Source organism: Delphinapterus leucas, chromosome 8, assembly GCF_059928025.1.
Source record: "Delphinapterus leucas isolate spDelLeu-1000000601 "Yukka" chromosome 8, BTC_Dleu_Yukka2, whole genome shotgun sequence".
Lineage (NCBI taxonomy): Eukaryota > Metazoa > Chordata > Mammalia > Artiodactyla > Monodontidae > Delphinapterus > Delphinapterus leucas.
Genome location: NC_143136.1, coordinates 63,425,486 through 63,440,318, shown reverse-complemented (window position 1 = coordinate 63,440,318; position 14,833 = coordinate 63,425,486). Strand labels below are relative to the sequence as shown.

General features: G+C 41.1%; 1 protein-coding gene across 1 annotated transcript in view; it reads left to right on the top strand.

The window, feature by feature from the left end:
* The window catches only part of NOSTRIN (nitric oxide synthase trafficking), a 95,527-nt gene that overhangs the window by 17,854 nt on the left and 62,840 nt on the right, over positions 1-14,833 (top strand). The window contains exon 5 of the mRNA XM_022569959.3: positions 12,704-12,787. Within this exon, the coding sequence (XP_022425667.1) occupies positions 12,704-12,787 (84 nt within the window). The remainder of the gene's footprint in view (positions 1-12,703; positions 12,788-14,833) is intronic.

Sequence of the window (14,833 nt, the reverse complement as noted above, 5' to 3'; positions counted from 1 at the left end):
GAGATTAGCTCTGCCTTTCTTCACTTCTTTTGCATGTGGGGCTTTTTAGGCCAGAAACCATGATAAAACAGCTCCCTTAGAAGAAACCAGTGTGCTTGGAGGTGCAAATTGCCACCTCTGCCTTGGGAAAAGGTGTCCCTTTTGAACTCTGTCCTTTCACTTCTGTTTAGCAGGAATTCTGAAAGGCTATATATTCTGCTTCATTAGACCCTAAGCACGGATGAGCCACATGGCAGTGTTTGTTCCAACTTACAAAAGTGACAGCTCTCTCCACGCTTGCCAGTTGGAACATGGCTTCTTAGAGCGATTTCCTCTGGGGAGGAATTTACCCATTAACCTGTGCTAAGATAAAGGCCATTCAGGGTTAGAGGCCAGAGAGTTTTTCAGTTGTAGGCAAACTCACCAGAAAAGAAGCCTAGTGACGGGTTCCACTCCTCATGTATCCAAACTCATCCTCCCGACTTCATCATTTCATTTCTTTCTGATGTGTGGGGTAATCTGCTGAGGATTCTGAAATGGTTATTAGGGTTGAAAATGCAAGAGAAAATGATTGCAGCCTGTTTTGCTTGGTTGATTCTAAAGCTGGTTTTAAATATGAAATATATAATATATAATATTTGTATATTAGGGTCACCGATATAGTATTGAAGGCGGAGTTGAAGGGTACAATCATGCTGCTCAGAGAGGCCGTGTCTGGTCTCAGAGGGCTACCTTGGTGACGTTTGATGTCAGAGCCCCCTCTTCCCCACTTTTTTAGACCCTCAACACGTCCAGGAACTGCAAAGATGCTCTTGGAAGAGGCCCCGGGAAGCTCGTTCTGTCTACACAGAGGCTGCTGTGGATCCCGTTTCTAGCTGCTAAGCCGCCAGAGTTGTGGTGATTCAGAACACCGCAATTAAAGGCAAAGGGAGAGGCGGTGTCAATTTTAAAAAGCATTTGCCTTTGACTCCCCCGCAATTCTCCTTCTCCAGCTGCTTCCCCACAGTTTCAGAGGCAGGAGAGTGGAGTGCTGGACAGGCAGGTTCTTGAGCCAGACAAGGGTTTGAATCCCAGAGGTCACTTCTCCATGAATGACCTCGGGCAAGTTACTGACTAAACTCTGTGCCTTGGTGTTCCCCTCCATGAAATGGGTAGAGTAAGTGTGCCTTCCTGTTGGGAGGTATTGCAGGTTAAATGACGAAATGTACTTAAAACACTCAGAATGGTGCCTGGCACATTGTATACAATAAATGTTGGATGTCACTAGTTTGTGTGTAGACAGAACACACAAGGTCAAGCATCAGCAACATGTCACAAAGGTGATGGGAGCACATTTGTTGGGAGAGAGAGCACAGTTTGGACACGAACTTCATGGGCAGGATTACAAGAATTTTTAAGCTGTATACCAACCTGTAAAACTACACATCCTCTTACTGCTCTGAAGCAAGAAATGCTGTGTGGTAATTGCCTCTCTCTCTCTTTTTTTTTTTCTTCTTTTTTTACATCTTTATTGGAGTATAATTGCTTTACGATAGTGTGTTAGTTTCTGCTTTATAACAAAGTGAATCAGTTATACATATACATATGTTCCCATATCTCTTCCCTCTTGCGTCTCCGTCCCTCCCACCCTCCCTATCCCACCCATCCAGACGGTCACAAAGCACCGAGCTGATCTCCCTGTGCTATGCGGCTGCTTCCCACTAGCTATCTACCTTACGTTTGGTAGTGTATATATGTCAATGCCTCTCTCTTGCTTTGTCACAGCTCACCCTTCCCCCTCCCCATATCCTCAAGTCCGTTCTCTAGTAGGTCTGTGTCTTTATTCCTGTCTTACCCCTAGGTTCTTCATGACATTTTTTTTCTTAAATTCCATATATATGTGTTAGCATACGGTATTTGTCTTTCTCTTTCTGATTTACTTCACTCTGTATGACAGACTCTAGGTCTATCCACCTCATTACAAATAGCTCAATTTCGTTTCTTTTTATGGCTGAGTAATATTCCATTGTATATATGTGCCACATCTTCTTTATCCATTCATCTGATGATGGGCACTTAGGTTGTTTCCATGTCCTGGCTATTGTAAATAGAGCGGCAATGAATATTTTGGTACATGACTCTTTTTGAATTATGGTTTTCTCAGGGTATATGCCCAGTAGTGGGATTGCTGGGTCATATGGTAGTTCTATTTTTAGTTTTTTAAGGAACCTCCATACTGTTCTCCATAGTGGCTGTACCAATTCACATTCCCACCAGCAGTGCAAGAGTGTTCCCTTTTCTCCACACCCTCTCCAGCATTTATTGTTACTAGATATTTTTATGATGGCCATTCTGACTGGTGTGAGATGATATCTCATTGTAGTTTTGATTTGCATTTCTCTAATGATTAATGATGTTGAGCATTCTTTCACGTGTTTGTTGGCAGTCTGTATATCTTCTTTGGGGAAATGTCTATTTAGGTCTTCTGCCCATTTTTGGATTGGGTTGTTTGTTTTTTTTTTGATATTGAGCTGCATGAGCTGCTTATAAATTTTGGAGATTAATCCTTTGTCAGTTGCTTCATTTGCAAATATTTTCTCCCATTCTGAGGGTTGTCTTTTGGTCTTGTTTATGGTTTCCTTTGCTGTGCAAAAGCTTTTAAGTTTCATTAGGTCCCATTTGTTTATTTTTGTTTTTATTTCCATTTCTCTAGGAGGTGGGTCAAAAAGGATCTTGATGTGATTCATGTCATAAAGTGTCCTGCCTATGTTTTCCTCTAAGAGTTTGGTAGTTTCTGGCCTTACATTTAGGTCTTTATTTTGAGCTTATTTTTGTGTATGGTGTTAGGGAGTGATCTAATCTCATACTTTTAAATGTACCTGTCCAGTTTTCCCAGCACCACTTATTGAAGAGGCTGTCCTTTCTCCACTGTACATTTTTGCCTCCTTTATCAAAGATAAGGTGACCATATGTGCGTGGGTTTACCTCTGGGCTTTCTATCCTGTTCCATTGATCTATCTTACTGTTTTTGTGCCAGTATCATACTGTCTTGATTACTGTAGCTTTGTAGTTTAGTCTGAAGTCAGGGAGCCTGATTCCTCCAGCTCTGTTTTTCTTTCTCAAGATTGCTTTGGCTATTCGGGGTCTTTTGTGTTTCCATACAAATTGTGAACTTTTTTGTTCTAGTTCTGTGAAAAATGCCAGTGGTAGTTTGATAGGGATTGCATTGAATCTGTAGATTGCTTTGGGTAGTAGAGTCATTTTCACAATGTTGATTCTTCCAATTCAAGAACATGGTATACCTTTCCATGTATTTGTATCATCTTTAATTTGTTTCATCAGTGTCTTATAATTTTCTGCATACAGGTCTTTTGTCTCCTTAGGTAGGTTTATTCCTAGATATTTTATTTTTTTGTTGCAATGGTAAATGGGAGTGTTTTCTTGATTTCACTTTCAGATTTTTCATCATTGGTGTATAGGAATGCCAGAGATTTCTGTGCATTAATTTTGTATCCTGCTACTTTACCAAATTCATTGATTAGCTCTAGTAGTTTTCTGGTAGCATCTTTAGGATTCTCTATGTATAGTATCATGTCATCTGCAAACAGTGACAGTTTTACTTCTTTTCTGATTTGGATTCCTTTTATTTCCTTTTCTTCTCTGATTGCTGTGGCTAAAACTTCCAAAACTATGTTGAATAAGAGTGGTGAGAGTGGGCAACCTTGTCTTGTTCCTGATCTTAGTGGAAATGCTTCCAGTTTTTCACCATTGAGGACGATGTTGGCTGTGGGTTTGTCATATATGGCCTTTATTATGTTGAGGAAAGTTCCCTCTATGCCTACTTTCTGGAGGGTTTTTATCATAAATCGGTGTTGAATTTTGTCAAAAGCTTTCTCTGCATCTATTGAGATGATCATATGGTTTTTCTCCTTCAATTTGTTAATATGGCATATCACGTTTATTGATTTGCGTATATTGAAGAATCCTTGCATTCCTGGAATAAACCCCACTTGATCATGGTGTATGATGCTTTTAATGTGCTGTTGGATTCTGTTTGCTAGTATTTTGTTGAGGATTTTTGCATCTATGTTCATCAGTGATATTGGCCTGTAGTTTTCTTTCTTTGTGACATCCTTGCCTGGTTTTGGTATCAAGGTGATGGTGGCCTCATAGGATGAGTTTGGGAGTGTTCCTCCCTCTGCTACATTTTGGAAGAGTTTGAGAAGGATAGGTGTGAGCTCTTTTCTAAATGTTTGATAGAAATCGCCTGTGAAGCCATGTGGTCCTGGGCTTTTGTTTGTTGGAAGATTTTTTTTTGCGGTACGTGGGCCTCTCCCTGTTGTGGCCGCTCCTGTTGCGGAGCAACAGGCTCCAGACGCGCAGGCTCAGTGGCCATGGCTCACGGGCCCAGCCGCTCCGTGGCATGTGGGATCCTCCCGGACCGGGGCACGAACCTGCGTCCCCTGCATCTGCAGGTGGACTCTCAACCACTGTGCCACCGGGGAAGCCCTGTTGGAAGATTTTTAATCACAGTTTCAATGTCAGTGCTTGTGATTGGTCTGTTCACATTTTCTATTTCTTCCTGATTCAGTCTTGGCAGGTTGTGCATTTCTAAGAATTTGTCCATTTCTTCCAGGTTGTCCATTTTATTGGCATAGAGTTGCTTGTAGTAATCTCTCATGATCTTTTGTATTTCTTCAGTGTCACTTGTTACTTCTCCTTTTTCATTTCTAATTCTATTGATTTGAGTCTTCTCCCTTTCTTTCTTGATGAGTCTGGCTAATGGTTTATCAATTTTGTTTATCTTCTCAAAGAACCAGCTTTTACTTTTTATTGATCTTTGCTATCATTTCCTTCATTTCTTTTTCATTTACTTCTGATCTGATTTTTATGGTTTCTTTCCTTCTGCTAACTTTGGGGGTTTTTTGTTCTTCTTTCTCTAATTGCTTTAGGTGAAAGGTTAGGTTGTTTATTCGAGATGTTTCCTGTTTCTTAAGGTAGGATTGTATTGCTATAAACTTCCCTCTTAGAACTGCTTTTGCTGAATCCCATAGGTTTTGGGTCGTCGTGTCTCCATTGTCATTTGTTTCTAGGTATTTTTAAATTTCCTCTTTGATTTCTTCACTGATCACTTCGTTATTAAGTAGTTATCGTTTAGCCTCCATGTGTTTGTATTTTTTACAGATCTTTTCCTGTAATTGATATCTAGTCTCACAGCATTGTGGTCGGAAAAGATACTTGATACAATTTCAATTTTCTTAAATTTACCAAGGCTTGATTTGTGACCCAAGATATGATCTATCCTGGAGAATGTTCCATGAGCACTTGAGAGAAATGTGTTTTCTGTTGTTTTTGGATGCAATGTCCTATAAATATCAATTAAGTCCATCTTGTTTAATGTATCATTTAAAGCTTGTGTTTCCTTATTTATTTTCATTTTGGATGATCTGTCCATTGGTGAAAGTGGGGTGTTAAAGTCCCCTACTATGAATGTGTTACTGTCGATTTCCCTTTTTATGGCTGTTAGTATTTGTCTTATGTATTGAGGTGCTCCTATGTTGGGTGCATAAATATTTACAATTGTTATATATTCTTCTTGGATCGATCCCTTGATCATTATGTAGTGTCCTTCTCTGTCTCTTGTAATAGTCTTTATTTTAAAGTCTATTTTGTCTGATATGAGAATTGCTACTCCAGCTTTCTTTTCGTTTCCATTTGCATGGAATATCTTTTTCCATCCCCTTACTTTCAGTCTGTATGTGTCTCTAGGTCTGAAGTGGGTCTCTTGTAGACAGCATATATATGAGTCTTGTTTTTGTACCCATTCAGCCAATCTGTGTCTTTTGGTGGGAGCATTTAGTCCATTTACATGTAAGGTAATTATCGATATGTATGTTCCTATTCCCATTTTCTTAATTGTTTTGGGTTCGTTATTGTAGGTCTTTTCCTTCTCTTGTGTTTCCTGCCTAGAAAAGTTCCTTTAGCATTTGTTTTAAAGCTGGTTTGGTGGTGCTGAACTCTCTCAGCTTTTGCTTGTCTGTAAAGGTTTTAATTTCTCCATCAAATCTGAATGAGATGCTTGCTGGGTAGAGTAATCTTGGTGGCAGGTTTTTCTCCTCCATCACTTTAAATATGTCCTCCCAGTCCCTTCTGGCTTGCAGAGTTTCTGCTGAAAGATCTGCTGTTCACCTTATGGGGATTCCCTTGTGTGTTATTTGTTGTTTTTCCCTTGCTGCTTTTAATATGTTTTCTTTGTATTTAATTTTTGACAGTTTAATTAATATGTGTCTTGGCGTATTTCTCCTTGGATTTATCCTGTATGAGACTCTCTGTTCTTCCTGAACGTGATTAACTATTACCTTTCCCATATTAGGGAAGTTTTCAACTATAATCTCTTCAAATATTTTCTCAGTCCCTTTCTTTTTCTCTTCTTCTTCTGGAACCCCTATAATTTGAATGTTGGTGCATTTAATGTTGTCCCAGAGGTCTCTGAGACTGTCCTCAGTTCTTTTCATTCTTTTTCCTTTATTCTGCTCTTCAGTATTTATTTCCACTATTTTATATTCCAGGTCACTTATCCGTTCTTCTGCCTCAGTTATTCTGCTATTGATACCATCTAGAGTATTTTTAATTTCATTTATTGTGTTGTTCATCGTTGTTTGTTTCATCTTTAGTTCTTCTAGGTCCTTGTTAAATGTTTCTTGCATTTTGTCTATTCTATTTCCAAGATTTTAGATCATCTTTACTATCATTATTCTGAATTCTTTTTCAGGTAGACTGCCTATTTCCTCTTCATTTGTTAGGTCTAGTGGGTTTTTATCTTGCTCCTTCATCTGCTGTGTGTTTTTCTGTCTTCTCATTTTGCTTATCTTACTGTGTTTGGGGTCTCTTTTTTGCAGGCTGCAGGTTCGTAGTTCCCGTTGTTTTTGGTGTCTGTCCCCAGTGGCTAAGGTTGGTTCAGTGGGTTGTGTAGGCTTCCTGGTGGAGGGGACTAGTGCCTGTGTTCTGGTGGATCAGGCTTGATCTTGTCTTTCTGGTGGGCAGGTTCACGTCTGGTGGTGTGTTTTGGGGTGTCTGTGGCCTTATTATGATATTAGGCAGCCTCTGTGCTAATGGATGGTGTTGTTTTCCTGTCTTGCTAGTTGTTTGGCATAGGGTGTCCAGCACTGTAGCTTGCTGGTCGTTGAGTGAAGCTGGGTGCTGGTGTTGAGATGGAGATCTCTGGGAGATTTTCGCCGTTTGATATTATGTGGAGCTGGGAGGTGTCTTGTGGACCAGTGTCCTGAAGTTGGCTCTCCCACGTCAGAGGCACAGCACTGACTCCTGGCTGTAGCACCAAGAGCCTTTCGTCCACACGGCTCAGAATAAAAGGGAGAAAAAGTAGAAAGAAAGAATTAGTAGAAGTAGAAAGAAAGAAAGAAAGAAAGGAAGAAAGAAAGGAGGGAGGGAGGGAGCGAGGAAGGAAGGAAAAAAGAAAGAAAGAAGAAGATAAAGTAAAATAAAATAAAGTAAGTTAAATATAATAAAGTTATTAAAATAAAAAATAATTATTAAGAAAAAAAATTTTTAAAAACGGACAGATAGAACCCTAGGAGAAATGGTGGAAGCAAAGCTATACAGACAAAATCTCACACAGAAGCATACACATACACTCTCTCAAAAAGAGGAAAAGGGGAAAAAATCATAAATCTTGCTTTCAAAGTCCACCTCCTCAATTTGGGATGATTCGTTGTCTAAAGGAGGGAAGGAAGGAAAGAAAGAAAGAAAGAAGATAAAGTAAAATAAAATAAAGTTATTGAAATAAAAAATAATTATTAAGAAAAAAAATTTTAAAAAAAAGGACGCATAGAACCCTAGGACAAATGGTGGAAGCAAAGCTATACAGACAAAATCTCACACAGAAGCATACACATACACACTCTCAAAAAGAGGAAAAGGGGAAAAAATCATAAATCTTGCTTTCAAAGTCCACCTCCTCAATTTGGGATGATTCGTCATCTAAAGGAGGGAAGGAAGGAAAGAAAGAAAGAAAGAAAGAAGATAAAGTAAAATAAAGTTATTGACATAAAAAAAATTATTAAGAAAAAAATTTTTTTAAAAAAACGGACGCATAGAACCCTAGGACAAATGGTGGAAGCAAAGCTATACAGACAAAATCTCACACAGAAGCATACTCATACACACTCTCAAAAAGAGGAAAAGGGGAAAAAATCATAAATCTTGCTCTTAAAGTCCACCTCCTCAATTTGGGATGACTCGTTGTCTATTCATGTATTCCACAGATGCAGGGTACATCAAGTTGATTGTCAGCTGTTTCTAAGGCTGCGGGGAGAGATTTCCCTTTCTCTTCTTTGTTCTCACAGCTCACAGGGGCTCAGCTTTGGATTTGGCCCCGCCTCTGTGTGTAGGTCGCTGGAGGGCGTCTGTTCTTCGCTCAGACAGGATGGGGTTAAAGGAGCAGCTGCTTCGGGGACTCTGGCTCACTCAGGCCGGGGGGGGGGGGGGGGGGGAGGGAGGGGCACGGAGTGTGGCGCGAGCCTGCGGCGGCAGAGGCCGGCATGACGTCGCGCCGGCGTGACGTCGCGCCGGCGTGACGTTGCACCAGCCTGAGGCGCGCCGGCGTGACGTTGCACCAGCCTGAGGCGCGCCGTGCGTTCTCCCGGGGAAGTTGTCCTTGGATCCCGGGACCCTGGCAGTGGCGGGCTGGACAGGCTCCCCGGAAGGAGGGTGTGGATGGTGACCTGTGCTCGCACACAGGCTTCTTGGTGGCGGCAGCAGCAGCCTTAGCGTCTCATGCCCGTCTCTAGGGTCCGCACTTTTAGCCGCGGCTCGCGCCCGTCTCTGGAGCTCCTTTAAGCAGCGCTCTTAATCCCCTCTCCTCGTGCACCTGGAAGCAAAGAGGGAAGAAAAAGTCTCTTGCCTCTTCGGTAGATCCGGACTTTCCCCGGACTCCCTCCCGGCTAGCCGTGGCGCACTAACCCCCTGCAGGCTGTGTTCACGCTGCCAACCCCAGTCCTCTCCCTGCAATCCGACCTCTGAAGCCCGAGCCTCAGCTCCCAGCCCCGCCCGCCCCGGCAGGTGAGCAGACAAGCCTCTCAGGCTGGTGAGTGCCCGTCGGCGCCGATCCTCTGTGCGGGAATCTCTCCGCTTTGCCCTCCGCACCCCTGTTGCTGTGCTCTCCTCCGCGGCTCCGAAGCTTCCCCCCTCCGCCACCCGCAGTCTCCACCCGCGAAGGGGCTTCTAGTGTGTGGAAACTTTTCCTCCTTCACAGCTCCCTCCCACTGGTGCAGGACCCGTCCCTATCCTTTTGTCTCTGTTTATTCTTTTTTCTTTTGCCCTACCCAGGTACGTGGGGAGTTTCTTGCCTTTTGGGAGGTCTGAGGTCTGCCAGCGCTCAGTAGGTGTTCTGTAGGAGTTGTTCCACGTGTAGATGTATTTCTGGTGTATCTGTGGGGAGGAAGGTGATCTCCGCGTCCTACTCTTTCACCATCTCCCCCTCCTCTCGTAATTGCCTCTCTTTAGGCTGGTTTTCTACTGTACTTAAGAGAAAGCCAGCAGAAATACAGGGGTTCAAGAATAAAGCCAGGTTCAAAACAAGAGCCCATCAGTTCAAAGAGAGCAGGACCCTCTCCCTTTCTTGACACCAAAGCCCAACTTTTTTCTAGAATCAGATTAAGTTAACGATGTAAGGGAATGCCACACTTCCCTCTCATCATTGTCCTTTTTATTTCTACTTAGCCTCTGAGCCATTTTGTAGGACCTGCAAGAACAGGGTAAAAGTGAAACTGAATTCTGAGGAAGAGGCTGTGCCTGACAGCATTCCCTTTCCCGTGGGAAGCCATTCAGGATTGTTCTAGAGCTGATGGATGAGAAAAATGTGCATTCTTTCCCCCACTTCTCCTCATCTCTGTGTATTTCTGAATGTTTAGAGATCCTTTTGGATACATACCATAATAACATTAGAAAAATTATTTATTAAGAAATTTTTGGTGCCCAGCACCAGCTGAGCACGACAAATGCATCATCATATTTAATGTTCTATGTGCTGCTTCCAAGCAAGAATGGAATGCTGGAAAGGAAAGTCCTAAGGAACCCTCTGGTTAAAGACGGATTAGGAGAGGGTTTAATGAGTCTAGCTATTTCAAGTGCTAGAAAGCCACGTACGCCGACATCAGAGCTGAGCACACCTCAAACTTGTGGGACTGAATTTAAATACTTCAGCAGTTTAAAGTTTTCAAAAGTGGTGAAATGAGAACAGACTTATAGTGGAGACTGGTTAAAAATTCTAACCAAGACCTGATGGAAAGTCCATTCATTCATTCATTCATTCATTCAAGAAATACATGCTGAGCACCAATAACATGGCAGGCACTGTTCTAGGCCTCGGGATATAGCAATGAGCAACACAAAATCTTTACCCTTATGGAGCTTACACTCTAGGGGTATTCACAGAAGCACAGTAAAAAATTATGTGATGTAAGATAGTGATAAATGCTAGGGCATAAATAAAGCTGTAGGGAGATAGTGACAAGAATGCTCTTTTCGATAGGGTAGCCTCTGAGGTGGTGATGTTTGAACAAGACTTGTTGGGATTGACATGAAGAAGAATGCCATGGGGTTATGTAGCAGAAGGAATACACGGCAGAGGCCACAGCAAGTGCAAAGGCCCTAAAGCAGGGTGACATTTGGCCACTAAGCAATGAACAAGGGGATGACTAGTAGGAGGGGAAATCAGAGAGGGAGCCAGGGCTCGGGTTGTGCAAATCAATAAAAATCATTTCAGTCTTTGAGCCCCTGTTGGGTTTGGGTGATCACCACATTTTAAAAATTAATTTTAATTTTTTTAAATTAAAAAAATTTAATTTTTAAAAAATTAAATTTAATTATTAATTTAATTAAAATTTTTAATTTTTTAATTAAAATTTTTTTAAATTTAATTTTTAGTTATCATAAACCCCATTGAGGTAAGTCTGATTAATTCATTTTAAGGTTGCCCAAAGCCACCCTACTGAGCCGTAGCGTTCTCTTGGGATTCTAGAGCATCCAAGTTCATTGAGGGGGGCGGTCTCTCCCAGCTTGCTGCTGACCAGGACTTTCTCTCTCCATCAATCACCACATATTCCTAGAGCAGAAAAATCTTTTTTAAAACACTATGAGATATTTCTTTACCATCTTCATTATTTAAAAATATTTGCCCTAACTTTTTCTTATACTTGGCCAAGGCCTGATGCCAAATGAGTATTTTCTGCACCTAGGCCTTAACACGCATCCTACAATGGTTTTCTTTCTTTTAAAAGGTGCTAAAAATAACGTTGAGCACAGCTGTACTAAAGAGGAAAAATGAAGAGAATCTTAGCGATAGGTCCATAGCCCATGATCTCTGGGTTCCATTCATAAAAGAGGTCTTTCCTTTTTTGGTCTATAACACTGAGCCTAATCTGTGTAAAAACATCCAAGGATTAAGTTAATTACTGGAGAGTCCTGGGATTGTTCCCCAAATGAAATGGAGTCACAAATAATTCTAATGATGTTTTATAATAAAAGTAGAATTAAAAGACTGAAAAATATGCAACAAAGACTCTCTGGTCCATATAAAGATGAAAAAAGTAGCATAAATTGAACTTAATATCCTACATTTTTATTATTTTCATTGAAAAGTGAAATGAATAAAAATGTGTCTTCATTTTAGCTATAGATGGGCTTAAATTAGGACATGGAAAAATCAGCTTAAGCTAAGAGTGACTCAATCCATCCAAAGAACCAAGTTTTCTTTGGGAGGATATGCCCAGATTCCCTACTGAGTCTTGTCCTGCATGGAAGGTAATGGGAATTCATTTTCTAAATCTCGTGCTGGCCCATTAGAAAGTTACTGTTTGCTTAATTCCATCATAATGTATTATTGTATTGCCAGCTATTATAATCTAGAGCTAGTCTGATGGTGCTTGTGTCTCAGGATAAGTAGGAAAGTAGCTGGATTTAGTTTGCTAGGACTGCCATAACAAGGTACTACAGACTGGGTTACTTAACTTACACAGTCTCTTACTGTAGCTTAAACTACAAAAACGTATTTTCTCACATTCCTGGAGGCTGGAAGTCTGAGATCAATGTGTTTGGTCAGGTTGGTTCCTTCCGAGAGCTGTGAGGGAGAATCTATTCCGTGTCTCTCTCCTAGTTTCTGGTGGTCTGCTGACGATTAACCTTCGGCATCCCTTAACTTATAATACATTATCCCAATCTCTGCCCCTTCATCTTCACACAGCATTCTGTGTGTGTGTGTGTGTGTGTGTGTGTGTGTGTGTGTGTGACTGTGCCCAAATTTCTCCCTTTCATAAGGACACATCCATACTGAGTTCTAGCCAGTCCTAGTGACTGCATCTGAACTTGATTATTTGCAAAGACCCTATTTCCAAATAAGGCCACATTCACAGACAGCAGGGTTAGGACTTAAGCACCTTTGTGGGGGAATATAGTTCAACCCATAACACTAGTGTACAAGAAGGTTAAATAAAAACTTCACTCCTTTTGTAGGATTCTCTTGGATATCCTTAAAGATTACACCTAGGACAGGAGAATCCTTATAGTAGACAAATCATCTCTTTATTCATTGCATTATCAGCCTGAGTCCTCCTTCATACATTTGTGTGTCTCTGTGTGTGTGTGTGTGTGTGTGTGTGTGTGTGTGTGTGTGGTTTTGCTTGATTTCCAGCCGTTGTATCCTATCTAACAACTATCCCTTTGCTAACAGGGCAAATTTGGAGATCAGTTACGCCAAAGGACTTCAGAAACTGGCAACCAAACTCAGCAAAACATTACAGAGCACAAAGAAAAAGTAAGTATATGGAAGAGATAAGGCAAAATCACTCCTAAAAGTAATAAAAAGCGACATATGTTCAATTCCAGCTTCCTCATATAAATGTGGTAAGTCCAGAGAGTCAAGCATGGCTTCCAGTTCTTGGGCTCTTACTGTGTGCCAGACACTGTGTTAAATGCTTTCATAGATACTCTACATTTAATCCTCACAACAATCTCTGAGAAGTCTTTTTATGATCCCTATTTACAAACAAGGACTTGAGGCTTGGAGAGCTTAAGAACCTTGCCTGGTCACACAGATAATGAATTTCAGAGCTGGGTTCATCCTGTGTCTTTGTGACTCCTAAACTCATATTCGTAAAAGGCCTTGGTGAGGATATTAACTTGGGAAGCAGTGTTGTTAAGTCGGAAGCTCTTGAAATCAGGAAGTGTGAATCCTGCTTTATCTCAAATTTATGACCTTCAGCAAGCAACCTGGCCTCCCTTGATTTCCTCCTCTGTTATGTGGAGTAACAAGATGTGCTCCATTGTGTGTGTGTGTGTGTGTGTGTGTGTGTGTGTATCAGGGGGTGCATATTAAACGAGGTAATATATGTAAAGATATTGGCACATCAGATGCTGAAAAAATGTTGGTTCACATTTTTTTCAATTCAGTTGAGAATGAAGTCAATTACTTCTCTTCGGGGAGAGAAAAAAGGTATTAGTATTCTAAAAATGGTCCATTAGTGATATTTTCTTACAAAGATTTTTGACTAATGCTTGCAGATGCCACCCAATGGCAGTGCCATTGCAAAGACCCCTTCTGATGGTAAAAGAAAGAGGGAAAGAAAAAAGGAAGGCTTCTGGAGCCCACATTCCTACTCCCTAGGCATTATCCATAACAGCAAATAATGGCTTTGAAATTGCTCTGACTTTGAGCTTGATTTTTAGGATGGTATTTTAGAAGCCTGCAAAGGAACCAGTAGAGCACAGTGGTTGAGTATAAATAGACTTTATTTAGACTACCCATGTTTAAATTCTGGCTCTACCTTTTACCAAGTAGGTAAATTAGGACAATTTATTTTACCTCTCATTGTGTATTTAAAATGGAAATAAAACACATCTCATATAACTCCTGTGAGTAGTAAATGAAATAACACAAGAAATGATTTTAATACCTGGCTGGAGCCAAAGCTCCCTAAGTGTTCATTATGATTTTAGTTTTGATTACCTCCTAAAGGATGAGAGGTGTAGGTGTAGGGGTGTGTGTCTTATTGTGTGGCAACCCTAGAATCCAGCATCGTGCTCCCAAGGAGTTGGCATGAACAGAATGCTTGGTTAACCAGGGTTAGTACAACAATATTTAATAATAAGCATTAACTGAACTTTTATCTGTACCAAAATCTGTTAGGTACTTGTATAATAACTCAAATTATTTCTCTTCTAAAAGACCAGTTAAGTGAGGATCAGTGAAATCAAGTGATTCTTCCAAGGTCATGCAGGAAACAAAGGGGAGCTTGTGGATTCAGACACAGAACCTCTGAGGCCAACGCCTTCTCCTTCCTGCTCTGCCGCCCAGCTCCTCCCAGGGGCAAATGTCAGATTCTCTTCCCGAAAGTGTGCTTGGGCTTCTTTTTTTTTTAAAAAAAACCAACTCTATTGAGATTTAGTTTACATGCAATAAGACGCACCCGTTTTGAGTATATGGTTTGATTGATTTTGACATATGTATACACCATATATCCACCACCAAAATCAAAATATACGTATTTTCATCACCAAAAGACTCCTCATACCTGTCTACAATCCTTCCCCCAACACAGTCCCAAGGAAACACTGATCTGCTTTTTTTCAATCTAGATTTTCTTGTCTTTTCTGGACTTTCCTATAATTGGAAGCATACAGTGGGTACTCTCTTGTGCCTGGTTTTGTGCCGGGCTTTGGATACACAGAAAATCTGACAGCCTTTGATCTAGTTCTCCCATTCTCTGGCTGCCAGGTGCAGCCTAAGTCACATGGAGGCAAACCTCTGCACCGTCTTGCTCTCAGTATGGGCACCGATCTGTCCCTTCCCTTCCGTCAAAGT